The sequence below is a fragment of the Macrosteles quadrilineatus genome, unplaced genomic scaffold, assembly GCF_028750875.1.
Source record: "Macrosteles quadrilineatus isolate MER2022 unplaced genomic scaffold, UCM_ALF_1.0 Scaffold_7__1_contigs__length_78375512, whole genome shotgun sequence".
Taxonomy (NCBI): Eukaryota; Metazoa; Arthropoda; class Insecta; order Hemiptera; family Cicadellidae; genus Macrosteles; species Macrosteles quadrilineatus.
In genome coordinates, this window is record NW_026542600.1 from 38,707,185 (window position 1) to 38,722,275 (window position 15,091).

Below are 15,091 nucleotides of genomic sequence, written 5' to 3' on the forward strand. Positions count from 1 at the left end.
TCGAAACAGGTCGACAGAAAACCTTTGGTTTACTCTGGCAGACCCAGGTAACATTTTACCATTTTATAATCCAACAACAATACTGAGACAAGAAACAACATGAATTTTAGTAATTTAAGAACAAATCTCATTTAAAGATGAAGATATATGCATTCTGATGATACAGTTCTGGAACAAAAACCTGATAATTGATGTAATAAAAGCTGAGAGAACATCAGCTTTTTAAATTGTAGTTAACCTAAATACAGAAGATGTCCAAAATTGGGTACAGCTATTAAAAAACAGTAATGGAGCAATTAATTATGTCAAGAGTAAAAATTGATCGCTAATATCCATTATGACTCAAAATCGCATATTTAATGTTTTGTTTGAATTTTAGTCTAAAATACGTAATTTTCTAAAGTTTTGCTGACTAAATTCACAATTTGCCCGTATTAATCCTTGGAATTTAAAGCCTGCCATTTTATATAAACTTTTCTTTACGAAGCCAATTAACAACAAGACCTCAAAAGACACATTTCACTACTTTTTTAACGAAAAAGAAGTTTTTACGATTTATTTAATACAAAGTTTATTCGTAACTGGAAACTATAATAAAGAGATAAACAAGACGACCACAACGAGAAAACTATCCCATTTCACATTACTTCAGGCTAGAGCTAGGGGTTGCAGCATTATCACTTAGAATCCATTGGTGATATTTCAGGTTTTGAACCTGGGACCTCAGGGATCGAAGTCCCGTGCTCTAACTACTAGACCAGCTCGCCCCCCCCTGCTATTATATTGGATGCATACAATAATACACTAAAATGTAATTACTGATAACTGGAGCAGCTGATTGTTACCACAATCAGAAATCTGCAAGCAGAAATTTTCTTCAGTGGGATAATCTTGTTCCAGAGGTCAGAGTAAAAACCACTCCTTCACAAACAAGTTAGTGTAAAACCATTGATAGATGATTAGTGGTTGTCTAAAAGTCACAATCACCATTACAAAATGTTTAAACCCTACTTAGGCATTGCTACAATTTTTTTTTTTTAACCTTACACGGCTCATTTAATTTTAAATTTAGCTTCTCACACATGGCGGGATATGATAGTTACAAAACATAAATGCTGTGATGAAAGTTATGCTAAAAAAAAAAACAAGGGTAAACAAGTAAAAACGTTTATGAATGTTTTAGGAGTGATGAACATGTTGTTAATAAAAGTCCTTACTTATCAAAGCCTTGGCTTCATCTAACCTGTTAAACTTGATCTTGTATCTAAAAAAAAAAAACACTTTTGGTTCTAGCGATGAAAGAAACTTTACCATGGATCTTTACCCTTCTTAAAAATATATTCGAAAATATTCAAATAGCTATGACTATATAAAAGCACAGGAACACTATCAGTTGAAATTAGAACTCAAAATATTGTAACTGTAAATATTTTAATATAATTTTAACTAGCTGCATACTGTATTTACATAATATAATACATTGTTTACATTATACCTTCTAGATATTGAGTAACAAAAACAATTATATAAAGCAAGGTACTAACACAATACAGCAACAAAGAAATATAGATTCTCAACAACACCCAATGAACTGGATTGATTTTAACAAAAAGTTTACTTTTGAAATATATTCATGATAATTATGATAGTAACTATTATGATGAAACTATAATAACAGTAATTAATAGTACATGGTTTCATCACTAAAGATCAACTTAATTTTAAATTTTAAAATCTTTTAACTTTTTTTGCCACATTTATAGATTACACCGATTTTATCTAGCAAACATCTTAATTACAGAGAACAAGTAACATTTTTTAAATCAATCATTCTCCATTTTTCAACAATTAAATGAGGGTGAACCAAGAACCATAAATAAACTAGAGTCTCGCTATTTTGAACGAACCCGAGCTGAACATAGTTATGATTAGCGGGAATTCAGAATAAGTAGGAATTCAGAATAAGCGGATTTCTGTAATAATTGATCATCGCGATCACAGATGATGTTCGCGGTTGATTGCAGGAGACAATGATGTCTCTGCAGCCGAGAAATATGTTCACGATTTCGGCGTATCCTCAATAGATTTTTACCAATTCGCCATGACTGCACTAATCTTTTGTTTTTGCGATCGCAGAAAGCCTTTGGGAAAATGCGCGATTTATAGTTTCTGCGATTGCCACCCAGGTGATGTTCCTGGTTTGACGATTGTGAGAGGGATGATGACGATGTCTCTGTGACCATGGAGGATGTTCTTGATTTCGTGTTAGCTTCGTATTAACGTCTTAAAAAATAAATAATAATTTCTAACTTAAGTTTAGATTTAGCTGATTTTCTAAATAGCGGGGTTCAGAATAGTGAGACGCTACTGTATACCATGATACAATTTACAACAAAATATTTTAAACAATTTACATTATCAGCGAAAAAAAAACATTTATTTAAATCCCTTAATTGGGGGTTCTTACTTTACTTTTAATGATGATAAAAATCAGCCTTTATTTCCTAAGCAACAAAATAACAGTGAATATACATTTTATATAAATACTTCACAGACAACACACAGTTAACGTTAAGGCTTAAAACAAAAATCAGCAAAGAACAAAAAATACAAACAGCTATTGGTAAAAAATAGACAACACAAGAAACGAGGAAAAGGAAAATATTTACCCTATATTAAACTCCCCTTATAATACTTCTCGTTGTAACAACATCCTTAACAAAATAGGTTATATAAATTCTTTTGTTAAAGATTTGTTATAACATTCAGTAGACAATAGTTATTTGTGCAACTAGTGAGCAAAGTGAGCAATTGCCTCACTCGAGAGAAATCCTTACTCACGAGCCGTAGGCGAGTGAGGAATGGTTTCTCGAGTGAAGCGATTGCACTTTGCACTCGAGTTGCACATTATATTTTTCCTACAGCTACCATAAAACAAATAAATTGGTAAAGAAATGTGCCTTCACGTTGCAAATCTGGAGTGAGACGAAGTAATTAGAGTGAGACAATGTTAACACTGTCTCACTGATGAGCGAATTGGCCACTTTGCTTTCTCAAATCAGCGAGAGAACATGTACATTGTTAGGTAACTGTAGGAAAAATCAGTCTAAAATAAAACTTACAAAAAGTTTGAAATTGTTTTAAAGGTACAACACCTTTATAGCAGAGTATAAACTTAAGCAAAATTTGGAAATTGCGGACTTATTCATTGACACAACTATTGCTTATCAATATTATTGCATATTATATAGGCACAACTCAGTTGGAATAAATAATATTAGGCACTATTTACCCACAGTTGAAAAAAAATTTGAGTAAAATATTTGCTTTATAAAGCGGACGCAAGATAACCAACGTTTTTCTTATCTGCATAAGCAAATTAACTAAAACAATAATATACAGTACAGTACTATTTTTACAGCAATCCTTAGACAACTTTTTTTATGTGAAATAACCTTTTTCTAATAACCAATTGAGATTATAAAAATGCATGATTGTACCAAAGATTATTGCATAGTGACTTTCTTGATCACTTGGAAATGTGAATACATTTTTTTAGATTTTATGTTCTTTTATGCTTTTATGTCTGATCAAAGGTAAATAAAAGCTTATAATAAGTCAATTAAAAAATCAGTCAAAAGGTTTTCGTTTCTTATTGTACTTGAAATATGTTACAAAACATAAACAAAATTTGTCATACTAAAAGTGATAAAACAGTCTCAAAGTTTAATAATATCATAAATAAAAGTAATATAAAATACTTTTTAAAGCAGCTAAACTTAATTATAAGAAAATAGTTTAAATAACTACAATTTGTTTACCATACTTAAATATAAAATTAAATAACATATACATACAGCACAAAAATGTAAATAATATAAATATATCAAGTCAAAATAACACGACATAACTTAATAAAAACATTATACGTTCATTCTCAACATTATTAAGAATGAGACAACTATTTAAAAAATAATCCTATTTAAATCACAAAAATGTATTGTTTTGATATCAAGCATACCTATTTTTGGTGCTGATGCCAATATTAAATCAAAGATTCCTTATTGCTTCATGAAATCAGATGGAATAAAAATAAAACAAGTAATCTTAAGTTTTACCGTAAAAAAAATGTGTCTTATATTAATATAACGCAAACTTAAGTCAAGATATACAATCACTGATAATTGTGGAGAAATAAATTTACTATGGGAAGTGCTCTTATATTTAGCAAAGTCTACGTTTTCTATCCTATTCTGAAATCTAGTTTCAACATTTAGGTTTCAAGTGGATTTAAAGAGCAAAGATAACATTAGCACCACAATAAATAATTTCTGACTAGATTTTACACAAAACTATTCTTGTTTAGTACCATTTTATAACCTAAATAATGTACAGTAGAGCCTTACGAATACACACTTGATGACTCGCCATCATAAGAAACTTGGCTACATAATTATTCCTCCTTCTGCTTGATTAACTTTTATATTTTGAAGAAAAGCCGTGGAAAGGGATACGATTTACCTATCTCACCTGGTAAAGTTCGACTCTATAGTGATATACATACACATACTGCATCACAGCATAACATTGATGTATCGTCAGAGTTACTCCAGAGTTAAAGAGTAAATTGATGATAAATGTTGACTTTTCACATTTCTAACCAATCTTCTCTCCGAAGAACAAAATATCAGAGTTACGTTATGTGACCTTTCATCGGATATCTATTAGACCCAAAACTTTCTAATGTAAGCTGATTAAACTTAATCTCTTTACAGAACATATCGAAAAGCTAATTATTACTTTGTCTAAGAAACTGCTGATGAGCATTATATCATTTTCTATCATGTAATTGATTTTACGTCACACTACACTGTTTTGACGAACTTCCCACGCAAGGATTTAGTCCGGAAAACAGCTGTTTGCCGCCAGCTTAATCAAATGGGGGTTCATTACGTACTACTGTACTGTAATGAGCTTTTACCAGACACCAAAAACATAACCTCTCTTATTTGTACAGATTTTTTATTGTTAAGTTAGCTTCATAGAGTAGTATGGCATAAAATATCGTACGTCACTCGTCCAAAATATGTTTACTGGACTCGTATCGTAATCCCGCACTCGACTTCGTCTCGCACGGGAACGACCACACTTGTCCGGTAAACACCTATTTTCAGGACTAGTAACGTAATATACTATTATAAAATATAAATTGAAGCTTGGACAAATTTTTCAAGAGCAATTGCAAAATGAAAAATAATTTTTTGTATAAACAAAATTTCCGAAGATGTCTAGTGTCTCTTTGTTTAGCACGGGGTAGAGTTCTTGATATTGTACATTGTGTTGTATTCGTAAGACTCTTCTGTACCAAGAGAGATGAACAGGCATTAAGATATGTTGACTAGTAGACAGATCAGAATGCAACATATCACAGAAGCATCAGACAAGATTGGTAGAGTAGAGACTAATAATACTTACGGTAATTATTGTCATTTTCTGTTATAAATTTACAGAAACAACACACAGAACAAATAAGATCCATTGTAGCGATTGGGCAACTTGTTCACATTGACTTTCAGCAAACTGATCTGTATGTACTCGGGAAAAAATGCCTCTCCATCTCACACAAATAGACGATAGAACAAAACTTATCAGCAGCGTCTAGGCCAACTTGTAGGTCAAGACTAAAAGCACTTTCATGCCTATAATGCAAAGAGATCCTTTAAACTTATGGAAGATTGTATTTAATTTATTATTAATTTTACTAAGAAAGACCCTATATCAAAGTAAAATGTTCGCAATGTAGAAAACATTAGACACAAAAATTAATAAATAAGTCAGAAAATGTTTTTGTGATGAAGATTTCTAGAGGAGAATAAAATATTTGTGCTTTGAGCTATTTTACCATTGACTATACACCTCTTTCAGCCAGGTTGCATTCTTTGTCAATGACATCCTGTGCTGATGGCCTGGTTCTCTTAGTTTCCTAGTCTTTAAGGTTGTTAACACGTTCCGCGGCCAGTGGCGGGAGCAACCAATGCGCTATCGTGGATAAGTGTGCGAAAATGTTTAAATTTAGTTTCATCTAATAGGAGAGGGGTATAACGTGTACTGCATTTCAGTCATTGTGGACGCAGCTTTTACAAGAACCCAAAAGATAGCAGCACTAAACAGCAGGCTCTCAGTATTGCCAAATGGAGGAAAAAGTAAGGCGAAACACCTGGATACACCATCAAAAAATATCGCAAAAAGGGGTCCAGCACAGTTTTGAGGTTAGGTTCCTTAAACAATGCTTCACTGCAGTAATTAATATAATTTTTCCATTCCATTTCACTAAATCCATGCCAAAACCTCACACTACACTGAATTTGGAACAATCTCTTCCACCGATAAAATAGTCCTATCTGAAAAAGAATTATACTGGATTGAAGTATAAAAATGAAACAATAAGCGGCAATCGGAAATAACGTTAACCACGCGAGGCTGAGCTCACACTGAAAAAAGGTTGCAGTTATGCAAGGAGGACAATATATTCCGCCCCGCACCAGTAGTGAGGATTTACAGCGGGATGAGAATTCACACCCCTCGCATTCAATGTGTTAAGGAGAAAACGATCGCAGAAGACAATCACAGTGTTGCAGTGATTGCAGGAAAATGTACGGTCACAAAAATATATTGGAGCCACTAGCTTCACCAAAAATTTTGTTTCTCTTTTGATGCATTGGTATTACATCTAGTAAAGGTGTAAAGTCAATGATTTTACTTTGTTCACAGTTTTTACTTATTATCGATAATTCGTCGCTTGAAAGACAAAAGGGAGGTTAAGTATTGTATGTACTTATGCCTCTTTGTCTTGCAAGCATCGAGATTGAAAACTAAGCAATGAGTGATTTTAGGAATTATTACCTATGATTTAAATAAGGAGTTTTTTTGTAACCGCTTACCAGAAAATGAATGAATCCAGAAGTTTATAGATACACAAAAACGGCCACACAAAATAACTCTAACATTTCATCCTAGATTGAGACTTGGAGAGTAAATTCTATGTTCGTCCAAGATCGTACATTAGGATATCACTTGTTATGTTGTGTGATATTGTTTGTGTATCAATAAACAGCTGAATTCATATTTTCTAAGGTAAGCTGGTTAAACTCTACTCCTTAGGAAACAAACTTCTTCATATGCCACATATCTTTGCTAAAAAAATAACCAATATTCCATAACTATTGACAAACTTAAAAGAAAATAATAAAATAATCTGAACATTTTCCTTAGCAAATTTTACAGATTAAAATGGGTATCAACCAGTCGATTACCCTATTTTGAGGGTTTTGCTAATACAGTATTGAACTCAACTATGCATAAAAATGATGGCAGTTGACAGATAGTTCTACGGTGCAAAAAGAGGAGCAACTTCTGAGATGGGGGTTCCAAGGACGTTCTGACAGACTTCTTGTAGATCCTGCTCCAGCATCAGTGAGGATATCTGATCATCAGTGAGCATCTCCACACTGAAATTGTCACAGCTCGGTTGATACGTGATCACAATGGTAGCAGTTGCAAAATTACTAGAAGGGATTTAAGGTAAACAATATTGTTAAAACACTGAACCCTATGACCTATGCCGCTAATGCCGTTGTGAACGAAGCCCGAGTATAGATCAAGCATCAATATTTAATTTATTTTTTTATTTTATGATAACAAAAATTTAATATTTAAAAAAATTTTATATTATATATAGGCCTAGTATTATTATGCTATATATTATTATTATTATTATTATTGTATTAAATACTAAGCCTTAATACATTTAAACGTTATTCTGTAATGTCAACCATTTGTATATAATATACAGAGTGGTCCAAAAAGGACTGACACATTTTAACACAAATTTTTATTTACAAAATGTTTACTACATGGTAAAATCACCGTTTAAGGCTCTGCCGACGTTACCCATGCAACATTAATTCCATCCCCGAGAATTAGCAAAAGTAGCAAAAGTGTGTGATGTGCTAAATTTCAGTTTAATGCCGGCAGAGCCTTAAACGGTGGCCATATTGAGATTGGTTGAATATCACCAAAAACCTTTTGAGTTTTTCTATCTGTACATGTAAATGTTACCATGTAGTATTACACAAATGATGTCAGTCCTTTTTGGACCATACTGTATAGTAATATAATTGTTGTTAATCTTTTATCTTAATTGTCTATCAGCGTTTGTTATACTGTTTTTATCTCTTGTTAGCAGGACCTTGTCTACTGTTGTTTATATTTTAAATGTCCATCAACATTTGTTGCAATTGTTAATTTTTATAAATTTTTATCTTAATATCTGTATTTTGTTGTTGGTTCATATAATTTATTCTTTGTTAAATTTTCATATTTATTTACAAAATGTATTTATTGTTAAATCACACTCCATACTGTTGGTAATCCACAGAGCTGACACACAAAAAAATTAACATATTTGAAACAATCTCTTCCACCGATAAAATAGTCCTATCTGAAAAAGAATTATACTGGATTGAAGTATAAAAATGAAACAATAAGCGGCAATCGGAAATAACGTTAACCACGCGAGGCTGAGCTCACACTGAAAAAAGTGTAGTTGCCACAAGCAGCTCATTGGATTACTGAATGCAGGTATTTAAACCATTATAAATAACATATTGGACATGTTAGTTGTAATGTCTAGCCTGACTGTAGCCATGCTATATACACATGACAATTGTCAATGCATTTTTGTAATGTCCAATGACAAATAAATATTTCTGATTTCTGATTTCTGAATATTCAATTTTTAAATTATATAAAAAAAATTATACAAAATTTTAAAATTTAATTTGGTAATTAGGATTTATTTGATCTATAAATGTATGCATAAAAAATTAATAAAAACTAAAAACATTAAGGTCAATATGAACTATGTCATAACGTAGCTATTTTTTTCTTTTTAGAACAGTTATTGTTTTTTTTTTATTACCCTATAACATTATATATTTTCTTAAAGCTCTTGATTTCCTCTTTAAAATGATGTATGGTTTGTAGTGTTTTGATTAAAACCAAAAAAGTGTTTGAATTAATAGGAAAATACCCAGTATATAGGCATTTAATCCCTGTTAGCGCCCACAAGCTTCAATGTGTAAATTCAGGAATATTACTTTACTTACCGTTAGTTGGATCAACAAACGTTTTTCTTTTTTAATTTCATGACAATGAAAAATTGATTTATAAAACATACAATGAACAACAACTGTAAAATGATTTTTGGTACAAAAAAACTCCTTGATAGCAAAAACATTTACACCATTACCAATGTTAATCAATTTTTTTACTACTTCATTGGGATAGTTGGAAGTACATGCCTCTAGCTTGGAAGAAAGTTTGATTAAATCATCCCCTTGACAATGTTATCAAGGTGAATTTACTGGAATAGTTAAATCCTTATTAAAATTTTCAGAAAAGTTTTGATCTTTAAGTGATCAAATTTAAACAACATAAATAAACCAAATTATACAGCGTATACAATCTGTTCTACTAACTAAGACCTTTAATTTGATACCAAACTCGACCTATGACAGAGGAGGTTCTATTTAAGATTTCCTTCTGACTCCTTGCAGGACATGATATGACAGAAAACTGACAGTTCCTTCAAAAAATAGATTTTAAGGTGTCATGTATGTACCATATCCTATTGATTTATCTCTTATCGTGCAGAACATATTAAACCCGTGCGCAACTTTATGTACACCCTGTATAAAAATACTAAAACGAGGTATTTTGGAGCAGCTTCACAAAGTTTCAAACATAATATCAATTCATGTTTCTGTACCTGGCTAAACTCTCGCTATCGGAAGTGGAGTCATCCTCAGGGTGTAGATAGGCCATGGACTTCTCTAGAGGAGATGGCACTTTCTTGGTACCTGGCAACTTGACATTGGACTTCTCAAACTTAGGCTCGCTGGATCGTCTATCTGTGAGGGACGAGATATTCAACTTCATGATGCCTTGGGAGAAGATCTCCTTCACCCTCTCTCCAGTGGCAAGTCCCCCAAGGATCAGAGTGTCCAAGCTCTGCCTCCGGGAGTTATTCCCTTGCTCCACAGACGATCGGGAGATCCAGTTTGTCAAAGTTGAGTCCGGTTTTGACTTTGAAGTAGTCAAAGTTGAGAGGTCTTCAGTATTTGTTTGTTTGGAATCCTGAAGATAAGCAAGGTGTCAAAAATCTTATACTTGCAAAAACTTTAAGCTGATCTTATAAACATGATTCTAAAATGTTTCAAAATCTAACAGACTGAATTTTATTATAGCTCCACCTATTGAGGGATTTGCGTTTGCAAAATCAGCTGGTATTCAACCAATTGACACAGGAATCTTTTAATGATTTTTTATCAATGTAATGCCTTTACTTTATTATTTTTATTTATGTATTTCAATGCAATATGTTATAGTTAAACACAATTAAAGAAAAAAAAAGGAAAAACCATGGAAATCACGAGTGTACACATCAAAAACTTTTGATTTTTTTAAGGTAACAGACTTCAATAGGCACATGTTCACAAGCATCCAGACGATGACAACAATTCAGCAACAAAACTAGTTGCTAAGAGCAATAAACAGGAATGTACACAATTTTCAATATCCTGAATAGCAGATGTACAAGGTGGTTAATAACTTTTTAGATTTTTTTTCTGAAAAACCTAGCCTAGTTGCCGGTGAAAAACTAGTTTTTAATATCACCCTCATACAGGAAGGTCTGGGGGATGGGATACTCAATAGTAGTGATGTATTGGAACTTAAAGAAAATGTGACAATTTTATGCGGTAATGGTGAAGTCCTTCATAATCCTCCACGATCAAGGCAACATCGACTTTGTTTCCGAAAACTGCAGTTTTCTCACTTAACGTGAAAACAGAACCGTAAGTAACAAATTAAAGCTCTGCATAGGCTATAATTGGCGCTCATTTTTGAAAAAAATTTTCATATGAGGCGTCCTGCAGGACTGTAACCAACTGCTGCCAACCATATTTTGAATCAGTGATCAGGCAGAATGTCTTTGAAATACTATGGGATACTATTGAAATACTATGAAATACTATGGGTTCCCTTGACTCAACAACGTACAAACATCAAATTGAGAATTGTGAATTTGACTCTTCATATAGAAATGTTTTAGTTTAACACTCAATTATGTTCATAACCTACATATAGTGGACATTTAAAAGGCCTAATGCTATTGCTCCTTGGGCAGTAAAATAAAAATAATTATGATAGCAGGGATTATGCATACTCTTGTCAGTGGTGGGCAAGTACCAGCAGCTAATATTTCTACAAGAGATAGCTGGGATGTCAACTCTAGGCTAATAATCTCCTAGTCTCACAGCTAGCACATACACATTCATTAATTCTGAACCTTCAAAAACATTGGTTCAGATTTATTAGTTTGCCATTTCAACGTAGAGGGCTTAATCACAACTTCTACTAATGCTTAAGTATAATTCTTATTCAATACAAAGTTGATGTTCTTTTGTGACAACAGGATTGATATTCCTGTGAATATAGCTTTTTTATTGTCATTTTTTTATTAGGTTTTAAAGAATTCTCACAAGCAACTTGACAAGAGATCTTAATTAGATATGGTCGGTACATGGTACCACATAGGCCTACTTAATGATGATCTGTATTACATTAGAAAAGCATGCAGGTAGTCCAGTTAAATCACCTGATTGTGGTCAGCAAGATCTGAGCCTGGCGAGGAAGAGTCGTTGAGGTTCACCTCAGTCCACACCTCAGCTCGGCAATGTGGAGACGCAAGACTCACCTCCGACCATGTCTCTTGATTGTGGTCCTCTAGGTCTCTCACAGAGGTATCATCACTCTCTGAAGCCTTGCCACCTGCTCGCATCTTGCCTGGAACTGTACCTGAATAGTCAAGTTCAACTTGCACGATTTCTGTTTTAGGTGTGGCTGTAAAATAACAGAACCGGTTTTCTAAGAGACAAACTACATTAGTCTCAAGGACAAAAGCCATAAAGCCAAGTTTTCTGACATCCACTCTCTACATTCTGGCTGGTTTGACGACACTAGTTTGTTAAGTCGTCCTTCATGTGGGACCGTGTATTTTCTACTCCTCGGAAAATGGTAAGTGTTATAATTGAGCGAGTAGGCCTACACTTTTTTGTGTAGCCCAATTCACAATAGAGACTTGTAGTCTGTGTACAGTGTATGGATATCAACACAAGGAAGTTTTTGGTTTTTGGCCTTGAAGTTTGTCTTTTTAAAACCAGTCCCGTTGTTTTATACCTACATCTTGTTTAGCAAGGTTCACCAGTACCTATTAATACTTATAGTGACTGAATCCTTTTCATTTTGGTCTAGATCTGTGGGTTTACAAAGCATATGTGCCAGTGTTGTGGATTTAATACTGTTCGATTTGATTAAATTAATTTAGGGAAAATAACACAGCTCTGTGGTGATCAGAGGGGCTGGCTCTGGCACTGACCAAACATTCTTGGTTCTGGTTGCATTGCACAGTGTAATTTCTTAACAAACATCCCTTATTTGTACTAATGTGTTTTTCCTCCCATTTAAAAACAATTATTATGTAGGTACTTTTCACAACCATTACATACTGATACTACCGGTACCTAAGATTTATCTGAGTAATTTGAGTTATGTAGTGGTGTGAAGTTTATGTTTCAGCATTCTTTTAAATGAAAATCTTCATTTTTTAATCTGCATAAACAGATTTTAATCTTTTATTATTTAAGAAGAAACAATTGCAAAATCCTTTCTAGTGTCACAAATATACCCAAGAAGAGACAACCACATCCAGTTTCACAAAAATATCCACAATAAGACCATATGAATACTGCTAACATCTTTGTCAGATAACCAATATTCCTTACAGCCCAATAGAACACATTTGACTAAACCTGCATAGCATGACACACTTGGGAGGTATCACAGATAGAATCCACATGGTAGATAAGACTCCAACCAGTAAATTTGAAAGGATTTTTTCTTAAACATTTTAATTTAAAAATGAAGAATATATATTTTATATGTACAAATAGTGTGAGAGATAGGGCAATAAGATATAGCAATAAGAATATTTTCACCAATATTCAATCAAACGCTACTTACCTATCTTTGAAAATAATGTATGTATCATATTTTCATCCTCGGAAGTTTCCAGGCTTTTCCTCAAGTCGTCCTTGTTGAGGAGTTGGTAAGGCTGAGAACTCTGTACCTGGGAGCTGAGGCTCACAGAACTTAAATCACTCACTTCTCGAGCCTCCTTCGAGTGGTTGGCTCTCAGTCTGCCTTCTGACACTGTTGATAGGCTGAGATATTCTGAGTTTTCAGACTCGTCTTTGTGGATATTCTAGAGAAATTGAGAAAAAATAACACTTTTCAAGAGAGTTTTGAAAAAGATGTTCAGTTTATTTCCTAGGTATAAAACGAGCAAGACTTTTACTGTTTGGTCAGTGTTAACCACTTTATTTTATAGCCTCAGTATTTCTCGCGAGCGAGCAGATTTGAAATTATACACTTCAAATGGATCAAAGTTAACTAACTGCTAGATTTATAATGCCATGTTATTAGAAAGATGCAAAATTTACTTAATAAGAACAAAATACTGTATTCACTACAGCACAAACCATCATCTAACCTTAGAATTATTAAAATGAGTTTGTTTGCCTAGATTGTTGTGAGAGTGGTATCCTTCGAACCTGTACGCATATTACACCGCAGGTGCAGTATCTTCAGAGATTCTGTTTATCACTAGAATCACTATTTAAAACTAACTATTTCAAATTTAACCTTAAATTACATGGTTGGGTAAATCAAGGATCAATTTCTCTTTTGCAGAATTGCCAATAATTTTTCAAATTCAAATTCAAATTCAAATTCAAATAGTTTATTGCCATTAAGTATACATGTCATACAATAGGCCAGGTCAATGGAGATAATATACAATTCAAAGTACAATGTACAGAGTCAAGTGTAAATAGATGAACATGCTATACTAATAAACTAATAATACTGGGTTTTTGTACAAAAGTATTTGAGATGTATTGATAATGATGATAATAATACTGTTTATAGTTAAGCAAACAAGTTGGGTAAGTGCCTATAACAAAATAATTAAGGCTAAAATTGGCAGTAAGATACAGCTTAAAACTAAATAACAATAAATTTTTAAATAAAGTTCACAGAAATAACATTATTATGAAAGACTATTATATCACAGTTCATGAAACCATTATTACATACTTTAGAAACAATACCCTACTTAACAATTAGAATTTTACAGAAAATCATCATGTTTGAAAGATAAAAATTCCTCGATAGAGTAGATAACCTTTCTGTTCAAAAAATCGGTCAATACATTTTTCAGTGACTTAATAGGCAAGTTGCGTACATTTTCAGGGAGGGCATTGAAAAGTTTAAGTTGTAAATATTTATAGCTGCGCTGTGTTGAGGCCAGTCTTAATGATGGTAACTCTAAATTATTCCTTAGTCTGGTGTAATGATTGTGAGTTAATAAGCGAGATGAGAATTGTTCAATATTTGTTTTTACAAAAATGATATTCTGCAAAATGTACACACTTGGTAAAGTAAGAATTTTGTATTCAGGAAAAAAGGTCTTACAACTAACTCTACTTTTTATGCCAGCTAGGATACGGATTGCTTTTTTCTGTTTTTTAAAAACGTTAACTGCCCCACTACTACTGCCCCACAAAATTACCCCATAAACTAAGTGACAATGAAAGAATGCATAATAAACATTAATTAACATACTTAAACTAACATGATTTTTCAACCTCCTGAGCAGAAACAAAGAGTTACTTAACCTTGCAACAACCATTTCAGTATGACTACGCCAAGATAACTTACAGTCTAATATGATTCCTAGCAGTTTAGCATTTGATACTTCAGATACAAGATTTGTCTGTGAAAAAATAATTGAAACAGTTTTGTCATTGTTTACTGAAAATTTATTTGCCTTAAACCAACTATCGGCTGCTATTTTCATCTCCTCAGTTTTAATTTTTACCTCTTGCAAAGATTTGCTTGAGACTATTAA

General features: G+C 32.8%; 1 protein-coding gene across 2 annotated transcripts in view; it reads right to left on the reverse strand.

The window, feature by feature from the left end:
* Positions 1-1,455: 1,455 nt before the first annotated feature.
* Positions 1,456-15,091, reverse strand: part of LOC128997991 (SH3 domain-binding protein 5-like) — a 45,274-nt gene continuing 31,638 nt past the window's right edge. For both annotated transcript variants that reach the window (XM_054423887.1, XM_054423886.1), the window contains 4 exons: positions 13,144-13,384; positions 11,720-11,913; positions 9,830-10,197; positions 1,456-7,508 (listed from right to left, as the gene is read on the reverse strand). In XM_054423887.1, coding sequence (XP_054279862.1) covers positions 7,388-7,508; positions 9,830-10,197; positions 11,720-11,913; positions 13,144-13,384 — 924 coding nt within the window. In that variant the 3' untranslated portion in view covers positions 1,456-7,387. The remainder of the gene's footprint in view (positions 7,509-9,829; positions 10,198-11,719; positions 11,914-13,143; positions 13,385-15,091) is intronic.